The sequence below is a fragment of the Mobula birostris genome, chromosome X (genome assembly GCF_030028105.1).
Source record: "Mobula birostris isolate sMobBir1 chromosome X, sMobBir1.hap1, whole genome shotgun sequence".
Lineage (NCBI taxonomy): Eukaryota > Metazoa > Chordata > Chondrichthyes > Myliobatiformes > Myliobatidae > Mobula > Mobula birostris.
Window position 1 is genome coordinate 46,753,759 of NC_092402.1, and position 22,877 is coordinate 46,776,635.

General features: G+C 40.1%; 1 protein-coding gene across 4 annotated transcripts in view; it reads left to right on the forward strand.

Annotated features, from left to right (window-relative positions):
• The window catches only part of med24 (mediator complex subunit 24), a 75,608-nt gene that overhangs the window by 47,197 nt on the left and 5,534 nt on the right, over positions 1-22,877 (forward strand). For all 4 annotated transcript variants that reach the window (XM_072249872.1, XM_072249875.1, XM_072249873.1 and 1 more), the window contains 9 exons: positions 514-596; positions 882-1,057; positions 4,459-4,558; positions 6,030-6,205; positions 8,442-8,703; positions 14,510-14,691; positions 15,772-15,865; positions 17,602-17,701; positions 20,311-20,391. In XM_072249872.1, the coding sequence (XP_072105973.1) occupies positions 514-596; positions 882-1,057; positions 4,459-4,558; positions 6,030-6,205; positions 8,442-8,703; positions 14,510-14,691; positions 15,772-15,865; positions 17,602-17,701; positions 20,311-20,391 (1,254 nt within the window). The remainder of the gene's footprint in view (positions 1-513; positions 597-881; positions 1,058-4,458; positions 4,559-6,029; positions 6,206-8,441; positions 8,704-14,509; positions 14,692-15,771; positions 15,866-17,601; positions 17,702-20,310; positions 20,392-22,877) is intronic.

The following is a 22,877-nucleotide window of genomic DNA, read 5'->3' on the forward strand; positions in this document are numbered from 1 at the left end:
TGCAACAACTCTCAAGAAGCTCGACAGCATCTGGAGTAAACACAGCATCTGTCTTAAATATTAATTCCCTTTGTGCTCGGTGGACATAGCTGCACCTGTGAACAATCTACAAAATGCACTGCAGTTATTCACCCAGGCCACTCCAAAATTACCTGCCAGATCCTCAAACCCAATATCAAAGGCTACAGCTGTGTTCAGGTTGCTGTCCAAAATGCACACTATTTTAATTTGGAACAAAATGATCCTTTAATGCCTTTTGAAGTAAATCCTACAGAATAGCACGAGCAGAATATGTTCACCGAAGGGGATTCAGTGGTCTTAATAAGCTGACTCATCAACTCCGAGCAGCATTTAGTTGTGAGCAACATTTTTGAAAGCTGACGAAGTAAAAAGAAAAAAAACAGTTTATTGATTTGCTTCTTGAAAAGTTCTTTTTAGATCAACAAGAAAGCTTTCAATGAAGAGCAGACTGGCTAAAAGTCATTGACTGATGTATTCTGTTTTTTTTTCCAGCAAAAGCAGCCTCTGTCCGAGCATTACTATTTGACATTTCCTTCCTCATGTTGTGTCATGTTGCTCAAACTTATGGATCCGATGTAAGTGCAATCTCAGTTCATAAATCTGTTAGAAATAAAATTTGCTATGCATAATAAGCACTGTGTATTTAAACATAATTGTGGTCATTCATTCCTGTCGGATCAGATTGTCGCCACTATTTAAGAGGCTGATTATAATCACGTGTCATTGCAAATACATAGATGCTTTTTTTAAAGTTACAAATAAGTACGGAACACTCAAAATGCATCATCACAGTAGATGTGTGTTAATCATCTCATTCTAATTTGGTAGGAAGAGCTAGTAACTTTGTGTTTTGTTTGCAGGTGATTCTGTCAGACCCTTGTCCATCAGGAGAGGTGGCATTCTTTGAGACATGGATGCTGACATGCATGCCCGAGGAAGGGAAAATCTTAAATCCAGAGCAGGGGTTCCGTGCTGATCCCACTAAAGTGGAGTCTCTAGTGGTTCATCTGAACTCCTCTGCAGAAATGAAACTTGTGTATGGTGCTCTGTTTACTTTCCATTAACTCTATTTGAAAGTATTTCGTTCAGTATATCTGAGTGTTTGTTAGGATGGTTTGCCTAACCTCATGGAAATTCGCAATTCAGTAAATATTTTCTTCAGAAATTTAAGCAACAGTTCTGTTGAACAAGTCGCTGAGCAATTATAATTGAATGTTACGTGACTTTTATATAAACAGAATATTCAGTTTAGTCCAGCGGTCCCCAACCACCCGGCCGCGGACCGGTGCCGGGCCGCAAAGCATGTGCTACCGGGCCGCGAGGAAACGATATGATTTGGCGATATGAGTCAGCTGCACCTTTCCTCATTCCCTGTCACGCCCCCTGTTGAGCTTGAACACACGCGAGGTCATTACCCGCGCGTCATCCATGTCAGCGCGGGAAGAAGATCAACTCCTCGAGCTTGCAAATGATGGCGGGCTGAAAAGTGTGTTTGACATAACATCTCTGCCGGCATTCCGGATCAAAGTCAAGGCTGAATATCCTGAGATAGCCACGAAAGCACTGAAAACGTTGCTTCCATTTCCAACATATCTCTGCAATGAATACAATGAAAACTAAATTGCGGAATAGACTGGACATAAGGAACCCCCTTCGAGTATCGCTGTCTCCCATCACCCCTCCATGTTGCAGGGAAACAAGCCAGGGCTCCCACTGATTCAGCGATATTGGTGTGTTGCAATGATTTTATATGTTCATACGTGGAAAATATGTGCTGTGTGTTTAATATCCAAATGTTACTTAAAATGTTATGATGCTATTGACTTATAAGTGACTTGTATAACCATATAACAATTACAGCACGGAAACAGGCCGTCTCTGCCCTTCTAGTCCGTGCTGAAAGCTGCTCTCACCTAGTCCCACCAACCTGCACTCAGCTCATAACCCTCCATTCCTTTCCTGTCCATATACCTATCCAATTTTTCTATAAGTGATAATATCGAACCTGCCTCTACCACTTCTACTGGAAGTTCATTCAGCACTTACTTCAAGCTCCCGTCTCCTCCCCTGATAATTGACTTATCAGTATATTCATGCGAGGAAAATATGCGCTGTGTTTAATATTAAATTCTTTAGATAAACGCTTTTATAAACAAAATTGAGTGTATTATCCACTTATCACCTATATTCTGGCCGTGATTAACACTCCCACTCCCCCCGAACAGAATCGCCAGAAGCGATTTGTGGGGGGGGGGAACATCGGCATGTTCACGCATGTGCACTGGTGCCTGTGCAAGGCTTCATGGTCATTGTAGTCTTTCTCGGGGTAAACACAACGTATATTTGACTGCTACTCTTGTCCATTGGCAACCCTACCCCCCCCCCCCCCCGGGTCGGCCAGTCCGCAAGAATATTGTCAATATTAAACCAGTCTGCAGTGCAAAAAAAGTTGGGGACCCCTGGTTTAGTCAGATGGTAGCTAACTGACTGCAGAGTATCAATATGATGTCAGCTAAGATGGCCATCTATTTTTGTAAAAAGATCAAGAAGACAGGATCACATCTGATGAATTATACAGTACACTGCAGCAAAAGCAGATGGTTATCAAGCATAATTTGACATTGAGCCACAAGTGGATATACGGGCAGAAGGGCATAAGCTTACCCAGAAGAAGATTTTTAGAAGTATTTTAGGAAGAAAGGGGAGAAAAGGAATTAGTCAAACTATGCCTGGGAGCTGGAGTGGTTACATTTGAGGATGATCAAGAAAACAAAATTAGAGGACTGCAGTTATCTTGGAGGGATTGAAGGCTAAGGAGATCACAGTGAAAAGGGTAAGAATTTTAAAGTTGAAACATTGCTTAACTGAGATCTAATGTAAGTCAGCAAAAATTCTGATGGTAGAAGGTAGGTAGGCAGCAGAGTTTCGGACAAGTATGTTGAGATAAGGTTACAGACAATCAGATGAATGCAGGGAAAAGGGATGGAATCTGTATCTTAACAATTAGCATGTGCATCTGTGGCCAGAGTTTGAAGTTTGTGGCACGGATCGACATACATCTTCTTGGTGAGCAGCTGGAGGACAGTTCTGCCATCTAGCAGTCCCAAGAATTTGTAGAGATTGCAGCAGAGTCAAAAGAAGTGTTTAAGTTTAGCCAGATGTTGTCATTGTATGCATGGAAACCATGTTTTCCAGTAATGTTGTTTTGGAGAAGCAAATTTTGAGAACTAAGGATAGATTTTTGAGAGATACCAGAGGTAATGGTTCATCCAGAACAGCTGATTTTCTGGCTGCATCCACATAGGTGAGATCTGAACCATCAGAGTGTGAACTCAGCCCGTGAGATGAAAGCATAGAGGGATTGGAGGTAGTGGAGAGGTCATTTGTGTCCAAGACTGCGAATGGATTGAGAAGAACTATGAGTAGATCATAAACAACAGGAATTCTGCAGATGCTGGAAATTCAAGCAACACACATCAAAGTTGCTGGTGAACGCAGCAGGCCAAGCAGCATCTGTAGGAAGAGGTGCAGTTGACATTTCAGGCCGAGACCCTTCGTCAGGACTAACTGAAGGAAGAGTGAGTAAGGGATTTGAAAGTTGGAGGGGGAGGAGGAGATCCAAAATGATAGGAGAAGACAGGAGGGGGAGGGATAGAGCCAAGAGCTGGACAGGTGATAGGCAAAAGGGGATACGAGAGGATCATGGGACAGGAGGTCCGGGAAGTAAGACAACGGGGGGGGGGGGAACCCAGAGGATGGGCAAGAGGTATATTCAGAGGGACAGAGGGAGAAAAAGGAGAGTGAGAGAAAGAATGTGTGCATAAAAATAAGTAACAGATGGGGTACGAGGGGGAGGTGGGGCCTTAGCGGAAGTTAGAGAAGTCGTTGTTCATGCCATCAGGTTGGAGGCTACCCAGACAGAATATAAGGTGTCGTTCCTCCAACCTGAGTGTGGCTTCATCTTTACAGTAGAGGAGGCCGTGGATAGACATGTCAGAATGGGAATGGGATGTGGAATTAAAATGTGTGGCCACTGGGAGATCCTGCTTTCTCTGGCGGACAGAGCGTAGATGTTCAGCAAAGCGGTCTCCCAGTCTGCGTCGGGTCTCGCCAATATATAAAAGGCCACATCGGGAGCACCGGACGCAGTATATCACCCCAGTCGATCATAATGATCTGAGTAGATCATAATGTTTTGGTGCTATATTTGGAATCCACATTATTCATCCTCCATCAATATCAAAAAGTTAGCTGTTTTATAATTGGCAAAACTTTAAATCTATTTATTTTATGTTTTTAGTTCTCTTTTGGTAAAATGCTTCAAAACAAATTTCCTGTATTCATTGTGATTTTTCTCCCAGCTTTGTTACTGCTTTATCATTTTGTTTACCATGTATATATGTACTAGGAATAATCAAACTTCTGTTTATTCTCAAGCCAGGTGAAATGGCATGAAGTATGTTCTTGTACACCAGCAGCTATTCTGGAGGTCCTCAATGCTTGGGAACATGGGTTGCTGACTTTTGAAGCCGTGCAGGTATTGCTTTGGTTTTGCTGCTATGGGAGTCTAATTGATGACTGTGTGCTTCAAAGCTTAAAAGTTCAAAGTAAATTTATTATATGGCACCATATAATACATTGAGATTCATTTTCTTGCAGGCATTTACAGAGAAATATAAACAATACAATCTATTAAAAGAACTTGAAATAACAAAGACTGACAATCATTGTGCAAAAGAAGACAAATTGTTAAAACATTAAAAAAAAAGTAAATAAAATAATATGTCAAATATTTTAGTGCCCATATCTCTCAAATACAAACAGAACCTTCAGATTTCTGTCTTAGATTGCACCATGATCACAAAGTGTGTTGGGCCTAATGTCCAATTGGCAAGACGCTACTCAGTTAAGCCTTACAACTTTTGCCAATCTACCTGATCTCAGCAAGGTAACAATAGGGTGCACATTTGACTTGAATGCCCCTGGATAGATTATGGAATGGAAAATGCAAAAGATTTCCCACTCCTATTCACTGCTTAGTAGTTTCCTGCTAGAGTGCAGCAACTATATATGCTATCAAGTAAGAAAAAAATCAGTCTTTGTTATGAACCTCAGAGTGTAGAATATCCCTCCAAGATCAAGATTGGTGAGATAGGTAAAGAGCTGAAGGCTGGCTGGTAGGTGTGAAACTGCATACCCAGCACAACATCAATATTAAGAAAAGGTGAGATTAATAACGTAGGAAAGTAGAGATACAATATCTCTATCTCTTAATATAAAAGAAACCTGCAAGTACAGAATTGTAAAGTTGATTTTGAACTCCAGTTGATCTTGTGTTATTCTGATGTTAATTCATATCCTCTGTATTCTAACAATTCTGAAAAATCATTTCCATGACTTTCATGACTAAATCTGTTGGCTTTTTATTTTTCCTCAATTATTTACTTTGAATGTTTTGTTGTAGAGTATTTGTTGCCCTTTAATTCATTTCAGCTGCATTTGATTGAAGAGTTTTTAGTTAAGTATATGGATAGGAAAGGTTCAGAAGGATGGGCAAATGGGGACTAGCAAATGGTTGGCAGGGAGCAGTTGAGCTGAAGGGCCGTTTTTGTACTGTATTACTCTATGACACAATGACTTTAGAGAAGTCTTTCTGCTCATAGTTGTTAAATTTATTATAATGCAAACTAAAGTTTATTTCCTCAGCTGTGCCTTAAAATCAGCATGCGTTGGAATTTAGGGAAAGTGTTTGAAGATCAATACAGGTGCAAAATGATTTTCATAGAAGCTCCCATTTACTGTATAAATTAGTACTGTATCAGTTACCATTTAGTGTGTAAAACTCGGGAATGCTTGAGCAGGATTAATGGGAGCTGCTTTAAAGTAAAAGATCATATCCCATTATCCATGTTAAAGTGTGTTACTACTCTCAATTCCATGCAAATAGTACATGACCTTTTACAAGTACGAATAAACTTGTGTGAATCATTGCTCAATTTCTTAACTAGAAAATCACTGATAATATCAAGGGGAAGATTTGCAGCATGGCTATCTGTGCAGTTGCATGGTTAGTGGCGCATGTTAGAATGTTGGGTCTGGAGGAGCGTGAGAAGCCGCTGCAAATGATCTGCCAACTTGTAACACCAGTCTATGCAGAAAACACCCTTCAATTCTACAATGAAAGGTAATTTCATTGCATACTAGCTTTGAAAGCAAATCCTATCAAATCTGTTTGTTTGTTTTTTGAAAACTGCCTTAAAATATTTTTCTTGTATCCTTTCTTCCACTTTCCAAGGCTGAAAAGCAGATGGTACTAAGTTTCCAGGATTCTGTCAGTTTTTCTCTGAAGCTGGCTTCAATAGTCCCCTGATTCTGAGGTGCTTCCTTCATCACATTCATTTCCAGTCACAGAAAATATTAGATTCTGCTCTCTGACCAAATTGGTTGGATATGAGATTTTACTTGACCTCATGACTCAAAGCATTGTGTTGCATTGCATTCTTCCAGTCATAGATGCTCATTATAATGTAAGGATTAACATGCATGAGTGACTGCACCTCATTTTCAAAGTCAAAGTTCAAAGTACATTTAGTCTATATACAACCTTGAAATTCATCTCCTGACAGGCAGCCATAAAACAAAAGAACCCAATAAAACCCATTTTTGAAAAAAGACCATCAAACACCCAATGTGCAGCAGGAGAAAAAAAGAACAAATCGTGCAAACAATAAAAGTAAGCAAATAACATTTATCACTGAAGTTTACGAAAGTTAGTCCACAGCCACGAAGCCAATTGATTCAGGAGCCCATTAGTTGCACACCACAGACTCAGTTCAGCACAGAGACAAGTAAACCTCACAGAGCAGCAGGCCTGTCCATCGCCTCCAGCCCTGACACCCTGACCTTTTCAATCTGGCCCGACGTTTGAGTCATCCAAACCTCGTTGTCCCTCACTCTTGGACCTGGGCTCCACTAGCTCGATTTTGCATTCCCCTTGCTCACCTCACCTCAGTTCTGCCACATTAAATTGCATCCAAGTCTGGTCTAGCAATAATCAAACATTGGCTCATGTCTGGGCCCTACCACCTCAATTCCGTGTATACACCACACCACAACCATCCTACACCTTCTAGACTTCAGTTCACACCTCAGAAATGCCAGGTTGTACAGGCTGTTCAACTGCTCAACTCTAAAAGGGAAGTTACAGGCTATCAATTGCACTGATCGTATCCAAGAAAAGTGTGATAAATACTGTGTGATTTTTATCTCAACCTTTATCGTGGCTCATGTATAATCAAATGCTTGCTGATTCCACTTAAACATTACTATTGTAAGTTGTTTCAAGAATCACTCTGCACAAATTCCTTTACGTAATCCTAGAGAATTAATGTTATCTCTTGACAATCCTTGAAATATTATGAATATTTTAACAATTGGATTTCAGAAGATCCTTGTCTGAGATTCTATGTGAATACAAATCATAGTTCAGCATTATTTCTCAATTTTGTAGTCATTCAATTTCATATTTCTCCAAGTAAAAGCACAAAATATGGCTACCCGTGGTATGAATGTTATGCTTTTTTTTAATACATTATATTATTTTGAAGGAATCTTAATTATTTTTCATTGTTTTGTGACTGGTAGTGCAAAGGTTAAATACACTTTGGTAATAGTGGCTGAAGTTAATGAAGTAATGCTTTTTTGTTTTTTTTTATTTTAAAGTTAGTTTGCTCCCTGTACTGAAGGTTGTTTCATTGTGCCCGTGCCCCCCCACCATCCCACCCCATTAACTTGTCTAATTAATCGAGTACGAATCCATATTTTATTTTAGGCTGTTCAAACCAAGTGTATTATCCCAGTAGAAGCCATTGAATCATAATAGTTAATTTTATCACTTTCCTGCTTTGTAAATACTATGACCATTTCTAACTTCTACCTTAAAGTAATTGTATACCACAAAATGACAAAATTCTGTTCATTGAATTGAGTCTTTTCCTTCAAGGATCAATCCACTTAGTCTCATTTCCTGGTATTTTCCTCCATCTTCCAGTTTTTCTTTTCTCCCTTTCAGGGTATCTATTTCTCTTTTGAACAGTGCTCTTGACTCTGTATCTGCCATCCTCTTGGCCAGTACATTCCAAATTCAAATTGCGTTATTGGCATTGGTGCTCTTATAAATCAGCTGAAATCTATACCTTTTCATTAGACCTTGTAGCTATTCAATATTTTTATTCAGTGTATGCTGCCTTCAAAGTTAATTCTCAACCTCTAACTTCAGATCAGTATAGTCTGTAATTGAACCTATTCCATCTAGGAATTTTAGGTTTTGTATTGATTTGCAAAACTATAGTCAGATAACTTATTCACTAGCTTACTGGGAAAATGGTGTCATTTGTGCCCGTCTGTCTTCTTTCTCCCAGAGTTGTTATCATGAGCCTGATCTTGGAGCAGATGTGTGCCGATGTCCTGCAGCAGACAGCAACCTCCATAAAGTTTTCAACAAACCAGGATCCTATCCCATACCGCAACCTTCTACCAGTTAAAAAACCAATAAAAGAAGTGCTCATTACCAATTTCAACAACATACTGAATAAAGGCTGGGTGGATAGCCGTTCCATCCATGTATTTGAGGCACTGCTGCATATGGGAGGTGTATACTGGTTCTGCAATAACTTGGTCAAGGTGGGTAGACATATTGAGAAAGTTTTGTTAAGCTAGCCTAACATATTTATAATTCATCTCTTTGTGAGAATTCTCTGTTTTTAATATAGCACGCTGTTAAGTTTAATCTATTTGGAAATAATAAAACAGTTTGTTCTGATTGGGAATAAGAGGCTGCATGTTATTTGGGAATTACCTGTTTGTAATTCCCACTGGCGTAAACTATTAGTCTGATTACATCTATTAACAACCAAAACTGAGAGCTTTCAATGTTGCAAGTCTCACTCTTGCTATACTTGGTGACCACTTTATTAGGTACCTGTATACCTGCTGGTTAATGCAAATATCTAATCAGGGAATCATGTGGCAGCAACTCAATGTATAGAAGTATGCAGACATGGTCAAGAGGTTCATTTGTTGTTCAGACCAAACATCAGAATGGGGGAGAAATGTGATCTAAGTAACTTTGACAGTGGAATGATTGTTGGTGTTAGATGGGGCAGCTTGAGTATCTCAGAAACTGCTGATCTCCTGGGATTTTTATGCACAACAGCCTCTAGAGTTTACAGAAAATTGTGTGAAAAACGAAAAAAAATCCAGTGAACAGTATTTCTGTGGGCAAAAATACCTTGTTAATGAGAGAGGTCAGAAGAGAATGGCTAGATTGGTTCAAACTGACAGGAAGGCAACAGTGACTTAATAACCAACAGCGATGTGCACTAAAGCATGTCTGAACACACATGTCAAACCTTCAAGTGGATGGGCTATAGTAACACAAGACCATATCGAGTTCCATACCTGTACCTAATAAAGTGGCTACTGAGTGTATATCTTTAGTCAGTTGAGTGTGCATATTTATTTACAGAAAGTATATGGCAAAGTCTTGTAAGTTAAATACAACTGTTCTGTTCAGAAGCTATTGAGTTTCTAACTATTGCTTTAACTATTATGTGATTTATTTCCTATAAATTGAATCTACTGTTGTAGCCAATATTTTTGTGCAAGATTATTACTTCCATATTCTTGCACTCTGCGTCCATATTTCTAAAACTAAAATGCTACTCGTTATTTTTATGACTTAGGGAGATTGCAATTAAAAAGTGTGATTAAATGTACCATTTTGTTGATTTGGATGGGAAATTTAATTCATGCTTGATTTCATGACAATAAGGGTTAGCAAACTGAGGATGTGGTAAGATTATGTAATGGCTTGGGGTCTGGAAGAAGTTAGGGAGCCTGATTAATCTTTTATCTAGTTATGCAAGACATTTATCATTTCCACAGTCACTGCACGTTTCTTAACTGCCACTGCCTGTCAAGAGAATTACTCTCTGTGTAAGGGAATATCTCTCAATCCGCCTTTTTATTCAGTGACATTTGACTTTTGTAACTTGCACTATTCTTACATCTAATGGAACAGTGCAAGTTGTCATTTGTGCTATTGTCTTAAGTGTGATTTTCAAGGTTCATGCAGAGATGCTTCCTGGTTTTTAGTAATAATTTTCCAGTCAAAAAGTTAAATTGATGGGCAGCAGAGTAGCATAGCTGTTGGTGTAATGCTTTACAGCATTATAATCATCGGGGTTCAATTCCTGCCTTTGTAAGGATCCCCATGACTGCATGAATGTCCTCCTGGTGTACAGTTTCCATATTCAAAAGCTGTTAATAAGTTGTGGGCCTGCTATGTTGGCGGCAGAAGTGTGATGACACTTGCCCCCAGCACAACCTTGGGCAGTGTTGTTGATGACATGAACAACATATTTCACTCGGTACGTGTGAGAAAGCTAGTCTTTGATTGAAATTGTGAGGAGTTCTGGATGACCACAATCTCATAGTAATTGCTTGATTTCATTAGGGCAAAAATTCCCAATCAAAGAAGATACAGCAAGTGTTTACTGGGCTGAGATAGGTTAGGTGGAAGGCCAGAAGGAGGAGTTGCTGCAACAGCCTTGCACAGCTCAAGGGCACATGCTGTGGGGCGTACAGGATATTTGACACTTCTCTGATGTACATATAAATACTGTCTCTGTCCAAACAACTTCTGTTGCATAGTAACGGCTTATTGTTAAGGTACAGGACCTTTTCTGGTTGACAAGGCTAATTGAGAGTTGCATCATAGCAAATGGTGTTAAGGCTTGACCTTTTCCAACATAGTTCGGTGACTAATAAATTCACGAAGGATTTGATTGATAAATGTGCTGTTGATGCAAAGGTTGGTTAGAAAATAATTTTGGAAGAGGAGAGGAGGAGGCTGAGGGATGAATGTGAATTAAATTAGTGGATAAAGTTGAGAAATTGTCCATTTGAACAAGATCAGCTCCAGATTCCAGCACCTGCAGTCTCTTGCGTTGCAAAAATAAAATCTTCAAAGGTTTCAAAGGTACACTTAGCGTCAGAGAAATGTATACGATATACAAACCCCATTTCCAGAAAAGTTGGGATATTTTCCAAAATGCAATAAAAACAAAAATCTGTGATATGTTAATTCATGTGAACCTTTATTTAACTGACAAAAGTACAAAGAAAAGATTTTCAATAGTTTTACTGACCAACTTAATTGTATTTTGTAAACATACACAAATTTAGAATTTGATGGCTGCAACACACTCAACAAAAGTTGGGACAGAGGCATGTTTACGATTGTGTTACATCACCTTTCCTTTTAATAACACTTTTTAATCGTTTTGGAACTGAGGATACTAATTGTAGTAGATTTGCAATTGGAAATTTTGTCCATTCTTGCTTGATAGAAGACTTCAGCTGCTCAGCAGTCTGTGGTCTCCGTTGTCTGATTCTCTTCTTCATGATGCGCCATACATTTTCAATAGGAGATAGATCTGGACTGGCAGCAGGCCAGTCAAGCACATGCTCTCTGTGTCTACAAAGCCACGCTGTTGTAGCCCATGCAGAATGTGGTCTGGCATTGTCCTGCTGAAATAAGCATGGACGTCCCGGAAAGAGATGTCGCCTTGATGGCAACATATGTCTCTCTAAAATCCTAATATACGCCTCAGAGTCAATGGTACCTTCACATACATGCAACTCACCCATGCCATGGGCACTGATGCACCCCCATACCATCACAGATGCTGGCTTTTGCACCTTTCGCCGATAACAATCTGGATTGTCGTTTTCACCTTTGGCACAGAGAACTCGACGCTTGATTTTTCCATAAACTAGCTGAAATGTGGACTCATCTGACCACAGCGCACGGTTCCACAGTCTTTCGGTCCATCTGAGATGAGCTCGGGCCCAGAGAACTCGCTAGTGTTTCTGCATAGAGTTGATGTATGGCTTCCTCCTTGCGTAATACAGTTTCAAGTTGCATTTCTGGATGCAGCAATGGACTGTGTTGAGTGACAATGGTTTTCTGAAGTACTCCCGAGCCCAGGTGGCTATAATTGTCACAGTAGCATGACGGTTTCTTAGGCAGTGCCGCCTGAGGGCTTGAAGATCACACACATTCAACAGTGGTTTCCGACCTTGCCCTTTACTCACTGAGATGCCTCTGAATTCTCTGAATCTTTTCACAATATTATGTGCTGTAGATGTTGAAAGACCTAAATTCTCTGCAATCTTGCGTTGAGAAATGTTCCTTTTGAACTAACAATCCTCTCATGAATTTTGGCACAAAGGGGTGAGCCATGACCCATCCTTGCTTGCAAAGACTGAGCCTTTGATGGACGCTACTTTTATACCCAGTCATGATACCTCACCTGCTACTAATTAGCCTGCTTAATGTGGAGTCTTCCAAACTGGTGTTACTTGAATATTCTGTACACTTTTCAATCTTATTTTAACTCTGTCCCAACTTTTGTTCAGTGTGTTGCAGCCATCAAATTCTAAATTTGTGTATATTTACAAAATACAATCAAGTTGGTCAGTAAAACTATCGAAAATCTTTTCTTTGTACCTTTGTCAGTTAAATAAAGGTTCACGTGAATTAACATATCACAGATTTTTGTTTTTATTGCATTTTGGAAAATATCCCAACTTTTCTGGAAATGGGGTTTGTACATCCTGAAATGCTTTTTCTTTGCAACCATCCATGAAAACAGAGGAGTGCCCCCAAAGAGTGAATGACAGTTAAATGTTAGAACCCCAAATTCCCCCCCAGCTCTCCCTCCCTCCTGCACATAAGCAGCAGCAAACAACGATCCCCCCTCCCCCCACTGGCAAAAATAAAGCATCGGCACCCGTCACCGAACACTTAAGTGTGAGCAAAGCAACAACAAAGACACAGACTTGCAGTTACCTCAAAGACTACTTGTTCACCATACTTGTTCGGCATACACCAACGAGCTGCTTGTTATGTCTCCGTTTCACAGCCAGAGGGAGACATAACAAGCAGCTCGTTGGTTTATGATGTTAAAAATCTGTTGTGTTGCGTTGCGTTGCTTTTTCTCAGCTCTGTGCCCAAAGGTCTCGGGTCTCTGGGAATATAGCCTTAGATCTTCCATCTGCCACGACACACCAATCTGCCTGGACACCGACCTTTGATCCGCCTATCTCCAGAGCCGCGAGATCTTGGCCCTCTGAAGGCGAGCTGAGCTCTTAGGCTAAGCCCTTGGTGTGCTGAATAACAGCCAGTCATGAAACCCCGAGAGCGGGTCCCATTCCCGTAAAGAAAGCTAGTCAGCATGTAACTCCAGGTCAGGGTCTTCAAAAGAACCCTGAAAGGGTAAAATAGAGATATTAAAGATGGAAAGAGAGCTGTTTTTGAAGATGCAAGCAAAGGAGTCGCCGTTAGGCGCCATTAATCCTCCCAAGCTCCTCCCTGTATGTTTGAAAATTGTGGAACTCTCAAATGCAGCTGGATATAGGTGTCCATTGCATGAGCTACATCTAATAATTTACATTCCCTTCACCCAGCCATTTTTTTCCCTGAGTCTTATTGCATAAGAATTTTATTCCTTCCAGTAAGATGGCAACACTTTCGCACACAGCAGCCTCTCGGGGACCAACTAAAGGTGCTTTTTCTCTTTGTTCAATGTGTTTTTTACAATCACAAGACAATTCTACTCCAAGAACTTGGGGTACTACCGGGCTACTCCATCAGTGAGCTGCTCATTGATCGGAGTAGCTGGATTGGTGCCGGCAGTGGACCAGGATGGTCAGGATGTTGGAGAAGGAGCCAGCCGAGGTGTCGAAGGTGCCAGCCAGGATGTCGAGAAAGGTGCCGGTCGGGATGTTGGAGGAGCTGACGTGGCTGCAGACCGTATTGCTGCCTGCAGCATGTAATATAACCGTGGGAGATTGTCTCAGACACTTCACTTGTGGTCACAAGACTCTGCTGGACAGTGATAACAGAAGTTGCCGCAGACCTGTTATCCTTATCTGGTGGCGCGACAGATGACATGGAAGCTGTGTAGCCTCAGTTGTAACAAGGACTAGGCCTCAAGCCATGGGTTTGCCTATTGCTGCAGACCAGGAGAGGAAATAGCAGAAGCAGTGGAGCGTGGCATCCTCAGTCGGTGGGGTCTGCCTTCCCGTGTTCAAGCAGTGGAATGACAGGCTGGATTGCGTGTGTCTGTACACTGCCTGGAGACTGTACCATCAATTATGGGATTTGTTGCTGAGTGTCTTAGACTATATATATATGTTTTTTTTTGCCTGAATATGCTTCTTTGCTCACTATTTTGAATGTGCTATTTTGTTTGTTTTGCACCTTGGCCTCAGAGGAATGCTCTTTCGTTCACTGTATCTATTATGGTTGAACGATAGTTAAACTTGATTTGATTAGCCTGTCTCATTTGTTCTTATTGAGAATGATTACTGACTCTGTCGCCAACTGATTACTTAATATGTGTATTCTGTTTCCCTTTAGGAGCTATTAAAGGAGACGAGGAAGGAACACTGTTACAAAGCTGTTGAGCTCCTTCATAGTGTGTTTTGCTTGGACATGCAGCAAATCACCTTGGGTCTGCTGGGCCACATCCTGCCTGGGCTCCTGACCAATTCCTTAAAGTGGCAGATGCTCATGGATCCTCCTGGACGAGCTCTTGCCAAGTAATGTATTATCTTAATCATTCCCATTACTAAGTTGGTCATTTTCTTTTGTACTTTATTCTGATTGACAGCAGCAATTGTGGGCTTGTATTATAACTCACTAATGATATACAATTACCAAGAATTATTAAAAACTTTTGTCATTTTTATAAACAGCTTTATTGTAATTAAGGTAGGTGCTTTAAAAGAATTTGATTGAAAAGTAACCCAAGACATCTTTTTCAGGTCATGACTAGATACTGTAGTCAACTCTAATTCTGCTTTCATTGGCACAAACAAACTGTGAACTTTCCCGCTGGAATTTTCCTTCACCCAGAAATTTACCTCTAAGTATAATTTGGTACTGCAACATTGAATTACTGTTTCATTTAATTATTTAAATTACCAAATGAATAGATTTATTCTTCACACCAGTCTAAATTGCAGCATTCAGCTCTTGTTTGTGTTGTCACAGATTTGAAGTTAAATAGCATGGAAATGGGACTTCAAGCCCAACTCATCCATACTGACAAGGTGCCTTCCTGATCTAGTCCCATTTGACATGTTATCCCTGTAAACCCTTTTTACCAATGAGCATATCCAAATGTCTTTTAAATGTGGTAATTGTACCCGCCTCTATCACTTCCTCTGGCAGCATGTTCCACATACCATCTGTATGGAATAACTTGCCCTTTGTATCCCCTTTAAATCTTCCCCCTCTCATTTTAAACCTGTGCCCTCTAGTTTGAGACTCCTCTACCCTGTGAGTGAGACTGTGACTATCCAATTTATGTATGCCCCTCTGTGCCCCACAGATGCTGCCTGACTTGATGAGTATTGACAGCCTTTCACAAACATGAGGAAATCTGCATATGCTTGAAATCCAAGCAACAAAGACAAAATACTGGAGGAACTCAGCAGGCCAGGCAGCATCTTGTACCTAGGAATGGGGAATAGGGCAGTTAAGGTTCCAACCACCAAGTCTTAATGTCATGATTATATACCATGATATTTTTCTATCAGTTTAATTTCAGTTGTTGATTCATTGCTTGGTTATGGGAGAAATTCTTTGAATTTACCTATTTCCTCTGTTTAATGTAGGCTCTCTGTCTGGTGTGCTCTGAGCTCTCATTCCTCGCATAACAAGGGTCAGGCCACAGCCAAGCAGAGGAAAAGACATAGAGAAGATATTGAGGTAAGAGCGGTACCACTTCAACAGTAATATCCATCTATACAACACACACGAAGTGCCGGAAGAACTCAGCAGGCCAGGCATTATCTATGGGAAAGAGTAAACAGTCGACATTTTGGGCCGAGACCCTTCATCAGGACTGGAGAAAAAAGATGAGAAGTCAGAGTAAGAAAGTGGGGGGAGGGAAGGAAGAAATACAAGGTAGTAGGTGATAGGTGGAACTGGGAAGGGGAGAGGGGTGAAATAAAGAGCAGGGGAGTTGATTGGTGAAAGAGAAAGGGCTGGAGGAGGGGGGATCTGATGGAACAGGACAGAAGGCCATGGAAGAAAGGGCACCAGAGGGAGGTGATGGGTAGGTAAGGAGATAAGGTGAAAGAGGGGAATGGGAAATTGCGGAGGTCAGGGGAAGGGACAGTTAAAGGAAGTTTGAGAAATCGATGTTCCTGCCATCAGGTTGGAGGCTACCCAGACAGAATATAAGGTGTTGCTCCTCCAACCTGAGTGTGGCTTCATTGGAGCAGTAGAGGAGGCCATGGACTGGCATCCATCTATATATTGGTCTTGTTGGGAAAATAGATCAGTAAAACCATTACTTAATCTATGACCACTAGAATTGATTATAAATTATGAAACTAATTCATGGAAATGGAATTTGTCCCAGAGAGAACAGGAGCTTGATTAATAAAGCACCTTTCACTTCTTGGTGATATTCAAAATTGGATTGTGAATAATAACATACTTTTGGAGTGTAGATGCTCCTGAACCTTGACACACAGTAAGACTTTATAAATAGCATTGAGTTAAGTGCTCAGACTTTTCTTTGTTATTAAAGTGTGACCTCAATAACAGCAGCCTATGGAACCAGCAGATCATTGGTTCCTCCCTTATGAGGGAAATGCAGCTTTATTTTAACATTATGTGCTGACTTTTTTTTTCCATATAATGCAATATTGCAATGGAATGTCAATGTGTATTACATGAGATAGGGATGGATGTGACATGCACCATACCAGAAAGGGTTACACAGAGTTGAAGCACAAGACACAGTTCAAGATTTGTGACCCTCAGTGTTTGCCTCAGCAAATGCCTCTTACATTGATCACTTTCATAGGTGGTCTATTTTAAACAATCATTTGAAGCATAGAAAATACGGATGGGGGTTGGTGCCCATTTTGTGAGCCTCATATCTGACTTGTGTATGGACTCCTGCATTGGTGTAGAAGTGCTTTCTGTATCTATCCATGCATTTTCTATGCTTCATTGTGCACTACGTATTTATCTTGTGATTTTAGCAGTCATTCGTCCATTAAAATCTCCATCCTGGCATATATTGCAATGAAATTTTCTCATGGTTGGTGAAAAGTGCTAACATTACAATGAACCATTACAATTTGTCTACAACTCAACTCAAAAGTATAGAATTGCCTCCAATAAATTTCAAAAGAAAAGTGATCCTTCCACTTTGGTTTTAATTGGAACAGATTGGTGATAGCAACTGAAATGAGGTACATTTGAAATGCTAACTGTGTTGAATTAGACATAATATTTTTCATGCAGCTTTCACAATTGATTTTAAACCAATCAGATAGCAGGAGTATTTCCACCTGAATCATTTGCTTTAATTGAAAAAAGGCCCTCTGTTGGTCGTGGTCGATCATAGATGTTGCATCCTAGCTGTCTAGGAAATGTATAATCAATAAATGGTGGCTTGGATAACTATTGGGCTTCTCTTTCCACAGGACTACATCAATTTATTTCCTTTGGATGACAGCCAGCCATCAAAACTGTTGCGATTGTTAAGTTCAAATGAAGAGGATCCAAATATCCTTTCTAGCCCTGGTAGGTGCTCTTGACTTAAATCATTTCCAAGCCTAGTGAAAAGCAGTGAACGTCAGATATATATGGATGTGATGTTATGTTGTTTTACAGCTTACTGTCTAGAAAGATTTCTGGGTGGAAGCCAAATTTGAAATCAAGTTTGTTTTGAGCAATACTATAAAATATAAGACAACACATCTTGGCAGCAGGAGCTCCGCAAATTTAGGATTTGCGATTCTAAGGACCTTGCGTTTTCTTTCACAGAGTCATTACTAAAGACTATATGTAATACCTGGTTAATTGGATGTGTGTGGGTGTATGTTAATTGCAGTTGGCAGGTATAGTAAATATGAAACTGTTGACCTGAGAGAACGGAAGGTGCCTAGGTAGTAATCACCCTGCCAGTGATTCAGTGGTTTACTTTGCATAAAGTTTAATTTTTAAGCACAATGTTCATTTTTATTTTCGATTAGTTAGAATCTGCTCTGTATCAGCATTTCCATATTTCAGTCTCTTAAGAAATAGAAGAAGGAGTAAACCATTCAGCCCCTACCAAATCGCCTTAGATCCAGATGATGAAAATGCGTTGTATCCACAGCGACTAGGTAACTGGGATTCCAAATTGGCCTTGGCCATATAAGACAAAGGTTAGTGGTGGAAGGGTGTTGTGTTGGCTGGAGATCAGTGACCAGTCATGTTCCTCAGGGATCTTACATTTCGATGCAAGAAGTATTGTAGAAAAGGTGGGTGATAGTGCTGAAGATGAGGTGGCTGTTTTATAAACAGAGGCAAAATGTAGTGAGGAGAAGCAGTTGATAGGACAAAATTGTAGTCAACAGGATGAGTTGCAGTGTATAAAAGCAGACAAAATCGATAAGGGTCAATAACAGGACTGAAGGTGTTGTATTTGAATGCACGCAGTATACGAATAAAGTAGATAAACTTGTAGCACAGTTGCAGATTAGCGTGTGTGGTGTTGTAGGCATCACCAAATCATGGCTGAAAGAAAATTATAGTGGGAGTTTAACATCCAAGGATACACTTTGTATTGAAAGATCAGGCAGGAAGGCAGAGGGAGTGGCATCGCTCTGTTGGTAAAAAATGCAATTACAAAGTTTGTATGTCATTTACATGGCATCAAAGGTTATGAGGAGAAGGCTAGGAAATGGGGTTGAGGAGGAGAAAAAAAGGATCAGCCATGATTAAATGGCAGTGCAAAGTCAATGGGCCAAATGGCCTAATTCTGCTCCTATGTCTTGTGGCCTATCATTAAAAAGAGATGACATAGGGTTGGAAGGTGTTGAATCATTGTGCATAGAGCTAAGAAACTGCAAGGGTAAAAACACCCTGATGGGAGACAGTCCCCCAAACAGTAGTAAGGATGTGGTCTACAAATTACAACAGGAGATAGAAAATGCACGCCAAAAGGGCAATGTTACAGTGGGGATTTCAATATGCTGGTAGATTGGGAAAATCAGGTTGGTGCTGTATTCCAGGAGGGGACATTTCTAGAATGTCAACGAGATGGTATTTCAGAGCAACTCATGGTTGAGCCCACTAGGGAATCAGCTATACTGGATTGGGTGTTGTGCAATGAACTGGAATTGATTAAAGAGCTTAAAGGTAAAAGAACCTTTAGGGGCAAGTGATCATAATATGATCAAATTCATCCTGCAATTTGAGAAGGAGAAGCTAAAGTCAGATGTATCAGTATCACAGTGGAGTAAGGGAATTACAAAGGCATGAGAGAGGAGTTGGCCAGAATTAACTGGAAAAGAACACTAGCAGAGATGGCAGCAGAGCTGCAGACGATATGGAAATAGGTGGATGGTCAGGTAGTTTTGAGGAAGTAGAGAGACTACAGAAGGACTTAGATTAGGAGAATGGGCAAAGAAATGGCAGATGGAATACAGTGTCAGAAAGTGTATGGTCATGCACTTTGGTAGAAGAAATGCAGGGGGTGACTATTTTCTATATTTTCTAAATTTTCTAAATGGAGAGACTTGATATTGAGTACAAAGGAGATATATATCTCCTTATTGTCCAACCTTTCCCTCCAGTTCTCATTGATAGGTTGGACTGGTTGTTCATTTATACTTCCTGGAAGTATAGCCATAAGCACGATGCTATTACAGCTCTGGTTTTCCAAGTTTGGAATTCAATTCCAACACTGTCGGTAAGGAGTTTGTGCATTTTCCCTGTGTGACCGGGTTTCCTCCCACAGTCCAAAGACGTACTGGTTAGATGGTTAATCGGTCATTGTAAATTGTCCTTTGATTAGGCTAGTGTTAAATAAGTGGTTTGCTGGGCGGTGTATATCCAAATAAAAATGAAATAAATAGCTGTCTGCCAAGCTTGAATGTTAATCACAATTTCTGCCCCTCGGTTAATTTAACTTCCATCATCAGGCATATCAACTTATGGATGACTCAGTTCCAAAGAATTTGAGCTTTATTTCTTTCTCACTCTTCCATGAATATGTTGAAATATGATGACAATTCAGTTTTCCTTTTTTAATCTTCCCTTTTATGGTTAGTTAGCTATCAGGGCTCCAGCCATTTGTTATATTTTTCTGTTTCTCTCACATTACTTATGTGTATTTTATAATTATTTTAACATATAATCTTCAGGTGACCGTTCAATGAGCAGCTCACTTTCGGCCTCTCAGCTTCATAACATAAACATGAGAGATCCCTTGAAAAGAGTATTGGGTAAGTTATCAGTGTTCACTCAAACGCATTCAGGTGTGTGTTGTTTCTATGCTTAGATGCAGGGTTGTATTTAATTCTGATTAAATCACATTGGGATATTCAAATAGTCCAAAAGATGCTGTCTTGGTTCCTTCTTTGGAATCTAGATTTTAAATTTGTCTTCATATTACTTTACCCAGTATCCAGATATTCTGCTGAATTACAGATACCTATTTTTTGCTATTTCATTACAAAGCATATTGAAATTGTGATATACTGGTAAGTTGATTCTTTATTTCAAATGGAGTTTCTCGGAAATCATTATTTAAATTTGATACTGAAGTGATCTTTCTGATGAGTTATGTAATCAACAATAGGACAAAAACTGACAAAAGGAAGAAGTTAAGCAATGTTTGAGAGGTCATTGTTGAGTATCATATTTATTCAGTGGGAGCTTGCAACTGACAGGGACACCAAAGGGGAAACTGCTTTGCTTCATTACGCAGTTAGATGGATATATAAAATAAAGGTTTTTACATAAAATAAAACAGAAAGAGATTGTGGTGGTACTTATTGCTAAACTGATATCACAATATTATTTGACAAAGGCAGTACAAAAAAATCATTGGAACAAATTTCTGCAGATTGGAAGTCCATAGAATTAAAAAGGGATTTTTTAATATATATTTTGAACTTTTTGAGGAAAGAAATTGACCACAAAGCCCTCTAGAAATTCCAAAGCATTGTATAGCCGACTAATTGCATTTATAATTATTCCCTTTGGTAAAAGTTGAAACCATTGTGTAAGGTGCCATGCAGAACAATAAGATAAATAGTCCAGAAGAAGCGTCTTGACTGAAACATCGACTCAACACTCACAATACGGTGGAGGAATTCAGCAGGTCGGGCAGCATCAGTGGAAACGATGAGTCGACATTTCCACTGATGCTGCCCGACCTGCTGAGTTCCTCCAGTGTATTGTGAGTGTTGCTTTGATCCCAGCATCTGCAGATTTTTTGTGTTTATGAAACATCGACTCTTTGTTCATTTCCATTGATGCTAACTGGCTTGCTAAGTTCCTCCAGCATTTTGTGTACATTGCTTTGGATTTCCAGCATCTGCAGACTTTCTCATGTTTAAATGGTTGCTAGTTTTATTTCACTTTGATAAGGAGAAGTTCGTCAGAGCACTTGAAAATCAATGCTCTTTTTCCAGATAACACCGCAGAATATTTAGGATTCACTGGTACAGAAAGTATAGATTGGCTTATGGAGGTTGTCTATGCGATCTCTTTATAATGGTCCTGCCATCTCTTAATAATTAGGAGAGGAGTTCCCATGCTGTTAATTGCTATTCACTTTGATATTTGGTGAAATCTGAGCTCAGTGAAGCACATTTTGAATACACATCCTCTTGGGAGTCAGTGATCATCTTGTACACGAAGAAGAGCCAGATCAATAGACATACAGTTTTAAGAGCATTTGAAGCATATTAAATGACTTCTAGTATGAGTCAAAGTTTTTAAAATTGCAGCACATTGTGTTTGGGACGTACTCAAGTAACATTGAAAAATAACAATTGAACATTATTTCTATTTGGTTGCAGGTAGATCAGTCATGCTTGGCTTGACTGCAACTCACATTTGCCTCCCACTGAATGCTGCTAGTTACATTTAATATTTGCAGTCCTCACTGCTTTACTGCTGTGAACATTTCATAAGCCGTATCTCCCCAGCCATACTGGCATGACCTTATGTGAGCTTGTGCTGTAAGAAGGCTTTTCTTACTGTTTCTAAATTTACTTATTGTAACACAAAATGAATATAGGCTACTCATTCAGTCCAAGCTGGTTGCAGGAAAGATTAATCCCCTACTCACCCACCTTCCCCTGTCACCTGCCAGATTGTACTCTTTCCCCTCCCCTCCACCACCTTCTTCTGGCTTCTTCCCCCTTTTCAGTCCTGATGAAAGTCTGGACCCAAAACATCGACTGTTTATTCTCCTGCATAGATGCTGCCTGACTTGCTAAGTTCCTCCAACATTTTGTGTGTGTTACTCTGGATTTCCAGTATCTGCAGAATCTCTTGTGTTTAATCCTATCTGTTCTATTTCCACCTTATTATAGCTCTGTAACTTATTCTGTCTTGTATGTCAATCAATTCCTATGTGATTATTTTGCCACTTACACTGACTTGGATAACTTACAGTAGCTAATTTCCAGTTAACCCAAAGTGTTAGGGATGTGGTCACAGGGAGAATGTACAAACTCTACAAGCAACGCCCAAGGTCAGGACCTTTCCAGTCAAGATGGTGCCAAGCTATGATTTCCACCAATGTTGTGGCTCAAACTTGGTTGTTTTTTTTTTAACTACTCATAGGGATAGTTCTGGGGGAAGCACTGGGAGATAGGGAATCCGTTAGGGTTTAGGGATGGGGATGATGGGGAGTTAGAGATCAGGGCTAGTAAATGAAGAGACTGGGCAGGTGTTCCGCAGTTGAATGTCAGCG